This window comes from Sapajus apella, unplaced genomic scaffold (assembly GCF_009761245.1).
Source record: "Sapajus apella isolate SASKATOON/1434 unplaced genomic scaffold, GSC_monkey_1.0 scaffold62, whole genome shotgun sequence".
Lineage (NCBI taxonomy): Eukaryota > Metazoa > Chordata > Mammalia > Primates > Cebidae > Sapajus > Sapajus apella.
This window is the reverse complement of record NW_022437002.1, coordinates 4,695,702-4,702,089: the sequence shown is the minus strand read 5'-3', so window position 1 is coordinate 4,702,089 and position 6,388 is coordinate 4,695,702. Positions and strand designations below refer to the sequence as shown.

At 48.9% G+C, this 6,388-nt stretch overlaps 1 protein-coding gene across 1 annotated transcript in view; it reads left to right on the top strand.

Annotated features, from left to right (window-relative positions):
- The first annotated feature begins 1,005 nt into the window (after positions 1–1,005).
- Positions 1,006–6,388, top strand: part of SYNC (syncoilin, intermediate filament protein) — an 11,891-nt gene continuing 6,508 nt past the window's right edge. The window contains exon 1 of the mRNA XM_032246776.1: positions 1,006–2,181. Within this exon, the coding sequence (XP_032102667.1) occupies positions 1,213–2,181 (969 nt within the window). The 5' untranslated portion in view covers positions 1,006–1,212. The remainder of the gene's footprint in view (positions 2,182–6,388) is intronic.

Below are 6,388 nucleotides of genomic sequence, written 5' to 3'. Positions count from 1 at the left end.
TCCTAAAGTACTGGGATTACAAACATGAGCCACTGCACTTGACCATGGTTATTTTTTAAGTGTTTAGAGAACTTACATGGCAAAGAAGGTAGAAATATCTGATCCTAGAAGGAAGAATCAGGTAAATCCAGCGGCTAAAAGTTATAAGGAAGGGCCGGGTGCGATGGCTCATGCCTGTGATCCCAACACTTTTGGGAGACTAAAGAGCACGGATCACATCAGGTCAGGAGTTCAAGACCAGCCTGGCCAACATGGTGAAACCTCGTCTCTACTAAAAGTACAAAAATTAGTGGGGTGTGGTGGTACATGCCTGTAGTCCCAGCTACTTGGGAGGCAGAGGCTGAAATGGTACCACTGTACTCCAACCTGGGTGACAGAGGGAGACTCTATCTCAAAGGAAAAAAAAAGTTGCAAGGAAGATTTTACCTCAACATTTTACTATAACTGGGCCAGGCGCGGTGGCTCATGGCTGCAATCCCAGCACTTTGGGAGGCCAGGTGGGTCACCTGAGGTCAGTAGTTTAAGGCCATCCTGGCCAACATGGCAAAACCCCACCTCTACTAAAAATACAAAAATTAGCTGGGCATGGTGGCACATGCTTGTAATCCTAGCTACTCTGGAGGCTGAGGCAAGAGAATTGCTTAAACCCTGGAGGTGGACGTTGTAGTGAGCCGAGTTTGTGCCACTGCACTCCAGCCTGGGCGACACAGTGGGATTCCATCCCCCCAACAACAAAAATTTTTTTATTATAACTGTGGAACAAACAGTGGTGCCTCAGGAGTCTTGAGTCCTTGGAGCTGCATAAGCAGAGAGCATTCAGTGATGTTGCTAGGATGCTGGCTGGGGATCTACACAGTGGTTGGGTGTGTGGCGGGGTGATTGACAGAGTGGAGGGAGCAGACTAAGACCCTGAGGTAGTCTAGGCCCATGGCTGCTGGCTCCCAGCTTGCACCGTCCTGGGATTGTGGCTGCCCTTTCACTTCCAATCATTTCTTTTGCAGGAAAACAAGAGCAGAGGCCAATTCTCCTCTTCATGAGAACCCTGAATCCCTAAATGAGGCAGAGGCCTTGAACCCAGAAGTTACTCTATCTTCAGAGGGGACCTTAAACCTAGAAGACATTCTCTACCTGGAGGACACAGGTGACATTGATGAGACACTCTATGTGCAAGAGACTGAGAAGCCAGACGAGGCCCTATATATTGAGGAGGCCATGCAGCCAGATGAGGCTCTGTATGTGGAGGAGCCTGGGAATCCAGAGACAGTGTGTGTGGAGGAAACCATGGAGCCAGATGGGATACAGTTTGTGGAGGGACCCGTGGAGACAGGAAGGCCCACAAGCCCAGAGCAGGTTGTTTGTGAGGGAGAGACGGTCACAAGGGCGGAGAAATCTAACCCTGAGGAGAGCCTGGGAGCCGAGCTGAGCACCAGTATGGAGGAGGAGAGCCTGAGCATAGAGGACCTGGAATTGCTAGAGGGGCGTTTCCAGCAGTGTGTCCAAGCTGTGGCCCAGCTGGAAGAGGAGAGGGATCAGCTCATCCATGAGCTTGTGTTGCTCCGGGAGCCAGCCCTGCAGGAAGTGCAGCAAGTCCATCAGGACATCCTGGCTGCCTACAAGCTCCACGCCCACGCAGAGCTGGAGAGAGATGGGCTAAGGGAGGAGATCCGGCTGGTCAAGCAGAAACTGTTCAAGGTGACGAAGGAATGTGTGGCCTACCAATACCAGCTGGAGTGCCGCCAGCAGGACGTGGCTCAGTTTGCCGATTTCCGGGAAGCGCTGACTGCAAGGGTGGCCCAGCTCTCAGAGGAACTGGCACAGCTCCGGGATGCCTATCAGAAGCAGAAGGAGCAGTTGCGGCAACAACTAGAGGCCCCTCCAAGCCAGAGAGAGGGGCACTTTCTCCAGGAGAGCCGGCGACTCTCTGCCCAGTTTGAAAATCTCATGGCAGAGGGCCGCCAGGGCCTGGAGGAGGAGTACGAGCCTCAGCTCCTGCAGCTCCTAGAGAGGAAAGAAGCTGGGACCAAAGCTCTGCAGAAAACCCAGGCTGAGATCCAGGAGATGAAGGAGGCTCTGAGACCCCTACAAGCAGAGGCCTGGCAGCTCCGACTGCAAAACAGGAACCTGGAGGACCAGATTGCACTTGTGAGGCAAAAACGAGATGAAGAGGTGCAGCAGTACAGGGTAGGCCCATTGGGCATGAAAGGAACTGAGGTCTTTTAACTTGGAGAAAGGGTGGCCAGAGTCCAAGGTCTTTGGGGCTGAAGGATACCGTCACATGTAGGAGTTAAAATTTGTTCTTCGGCGCCATCCTTTTTTTTTTTTTATTTTTTACTTTTATTGAGACAGGGTTCCACCATGTTGGCCAGGTTGGTTTCGATCTCCTGATCTTGTGATCCGCCTGCCTTGGCCTCCCAAAGTGCTAGGATTACAGGCATGAGCCACCGCGCCTGGCCAAGGGGCCATTTTTTTTTTTTTTTTTTTGAGACGGAGTCTTGCTCTGTTGCCCAGGCTGGAGTGCAATGGTGCGTTCTCAGCTCACCGCAACCTTTGCCTCCTGGGTTCAAGCAATTCTCCTGCCTCAGCCTCCCAAGTAGCTGGGATTACAGGTGTGCGCCACCACGCCTGGCTAATTTTTGTATTTTTCAGTAGAGACTGGGTTTTACCATGTTGGTGAGGCTGGTCTTGAACCCCTGACCTCGTGATCCACCCGCCTCAGCCTCCCAAAATGCTAGGATTACAGGCGTGAGCCACGGCACCCAGCCAAGGGGCCATTCTTTTTTTGAGACAAAGTCTTGCTGTGTTGCCCAGGATGAAGTGCAATGGTGAGTTCTTGGCTCACCACAACCTCCACCTCCTGGGTTCAAGCAATTCTCCTGCCTAAGCCTCCCAAGTAGCTGGGATTACAGGTGTGTGCCACCACACCCGGCTAATTTTTGTATTTTTTTTTTTTTAAGAGATGAGGTTTCACCATGTTGGCCAGGCTGGTTTTAAACTACTGACCTCAGGTGATCCGCCCTCCTCAGCCTCCCAAAGTGCTGGGATTGCAGGCGTGAGCCACTGCGCTCAGCCTAATTTTTGTATTTTTAAGTAGAGACCGGGTTTCACCATGTTGATCAGGCTGGTCTTGAACCCCTGACCTCGTGATCTGCCTGCCTCGGCCTCTCAAAGTGCTAGGATTACAGGTGTGAGCCACCACACCTGGCTGGGGCCACTCAATTCTTTTCTCCATTCTTCATTCATTCAGACCCATGCTAGGGACAAAAAGTTATGTGAGCTGTTTTTTTTTTCAACAGGGTCTTGCTGTCACTTATGCTGGTGCAGTGACATAAACACAGCTCACTGCAGCCTTGACCTCCCAGGTTCAAGCAATCCTCCTACCTCAGCCTCTTGAGTAGGTGGGACCACAATCATGTACCACCATGCCCAGCTAATTTTTTTTTTTTGAGACAGGTGCAATCTTGGGGGCTCACTGCAGCCTCAAACTCCTGGGCTCAAGAGATCCTCCTATCTCAGTCCCCCAAGCAGCTGGGACTACCAGTGTGTGACACCACGCCTGGCTAATTTTTTGTAGAGAAAGGGTTTCACCATGTGGCCCAGGCTGGGCTTGAACTCCTGAGCTCAAGCTATCCACCCCCCTTGGCCTCCTGAAGAGCTAGGATTTATAGGTGTGTGCCACCGCAGTTGGCCAATTTTTGTATTTTTTGTAGACAGGGTTTTGCCATGTTGCCCAGGCTGGTCTTGAAATCCTGGACTCAAGTACTTTTTTTTTTTTTTTTTTTTTTGAGACGGAGTTTCGCTCTTGTTACCCAGGCTGGAGTGCAATGGCGCGATCTCAGCTCACCGCAACCTCCGCCTCCTGGGTTCAGGCAATTCTCCTGCCTCAGCCTCCTGAGTAGCTGGGATTACAGGCACGTGCCACCATGCCCAGATAATTTTTTTGAAGTTTTTAGTAGAGACGGGGTTTCACCATGTTGACCAGGATGGTCTCGATCTCTTGACCTCGTGATCCACCCGCCTCGGCCTCCCAAAGTGCTGGGATTACAGGCTTGAGCCACCGCGCCCGGCCCTCAAGTACTTTTAATGGCAAAAGCTGCAGTTAATTTTGTAGCAACTTTAATAGAGCAGCCTCATCTTCATTTTCCTTTTATGTGCATTTGTCCCCACCTCTCTTGCATTCAAGTTATTTCTGATTAAGTGTGAGCCAGTTCTAATCCCTTTTTAGAACAGAGTGGGATATAAATACTAAGTGAATAAACAATTACGTAGTCCCTCCCAGACTGTGAGCTTTCAGAAGGTAGGGAATACATTTTACTTATCGTTGTATTCTTCTCTGCAACTCGTGGCTCAGAGCACATGTCAGTCAAGTGCTGCTGGGCACTAATGAGAAGACTATAGTGTGGTGCTCTAAGCAATATTTTAATCTTTTGAAACACTCATTCCATTGGATAAACTGAAAAATCTATGTCCCAGAGATTTTGATATGCCCTTAAGGGAACAAGTTTCCTTGTTGAAATGGCTGCATTGACTTCACTGAATATTTTGTCAAGCTTTCTGTAGTCTGTATTATGAAAACCTGTGGGCCAGGTGTGGTGGCTCATGCCTGTAATCCCAACACTTTGGGAGGCCAAGGTGGCCAGATCATGAGGTCAGGAGCTTGAGACCATCCTGGACATGGTGAAACCCCATCTCTACTAAAAATACAAAAAACTAGCTGGGCATGGAGCGAGTTCCTGTAGTCCCAGCTACTTAGGAGGCTGAGGCAGGAAAATTGCTTGAACCTGGGAGGCAGAGGTTGCAGTGAGCCGAGATCATGCACCTGCACTCCAGCCTGGTGACAGGGCAAGACTCCTGTCTCAAAAACAAACAAAAACTAGGCCAGGCATGGTGGCTCACACTTGTAATCCCAGCACTTTGAGAGGCTGAGGAGGGCGGGTCATGAGGTCAGGAGTTCCAAGACTGGCCCGGCCAACACAGTGAAACCCCGAGGGGGCTGCAGTTAGCTGTGATTGCACCACTGCACTCCAGCCCAGGCAACAGAGAGACCCTGTCTCAAAAAAAAAAAAAAAAAAAAAAAAAAGAAAAGATTGTGTGTGTGTGTGTGTGTGTTGGGTGAGAGGATGAATACTACCCTCAAAGAGTTTGTACTCCAGAAGTGAGGAAACAGACAAAATGAATTTATTTCATAAAATCTAAGCACTGTTGATTTTAACATGCATCCTGATCTGAGATGTTAAAATGTCAGTCTTGGAATCAATGAAACATTTCAATGTGGTAAGCACTGTAACAGCTGTAGTGATGAGGCAGTGTCCTGATGAAAACAGGCATGACTACCCAAACCTGGGCAAACGAGGAGACATTTCATACATCAACAATAGCTAGAATGTATTTCAAGTTTTTTACACAAAATAATTCCTTTAGGGCCAGGTGTGGTGGCTCATGCTTATAATCCCAGCACTTTGGGAGGCTGAGACAGGCAGAAAACCTGAGGTTGGGAGTTTGAGACCAGCCTGACCAACATGGTGAAACTAAAAATACAAAACTTAGCTGGGCATAGTGGCACCTGTGATCCCAGCTACTCAGGAGGCTGAGGCAGGAGAATCGCTTGAACCTGGGAGGCAGAGGTTGCAGTGAGCCAAAGTTGTGCCACTATACTCCAGCCTGGGCAATAGAGTGAGACTCCATCTCAAAAAATAATAATTCCTTTAGTCCTTACATCTCTATGAGTTAGTGACAAGGCGTTTGAAAAATGAGAAAAAGAGGTAAGGCAGAGCAGTGATTTGCCCAGGGTTAGGCAGCTTGAGAGTGATGGAGCGAGGATGTAACTCCTAAGCAATCTAGCTTACGCCCATACTCAGGCTCTACAGGATGCTGGAGCTAGCCTTAAGAATGAATTCATGCCAGGCGCAGCTCACTCCTGTAATCCCAGCATTTTGGGAGGCTGAGGCAGGGGTATCACCTGAGGTCAGGAGTTCCAGACCAGCCTGACCTATGTGGTGAAACCCCATCTCCACTAAAAATAAAAAAAATTAGGCTGCTTGTAGTCCCAGCTACTCGGAAGGCTGATACAGAACTGCCTGAACCCAAGAGGCAGAGGTTGCAATGAGCCGAGATGGCACCACTGTACTCTAGCCTGGGCAACAGAGCAAGACTCCATCTCAAAAAAAAAAAAAAAAAAAATTCACTGGGCAGGTAAGGGAGAGGTCTTTCAGGCAGAGGGAATAGCTCATACAAAAGCATGGAAACACAAAAAGATGTTTTGAGAAGTGAGCTTACTGTGGCAAAATAAGGAATGTAAGAACTAGATCCAGCTGGGACTAAACAGTTTTTTTTTTTTTTCTTTTTCTTTTTCTTTTTTTTCTCTTTTTCTCTTTTTTTTTTTTTTTTTGAG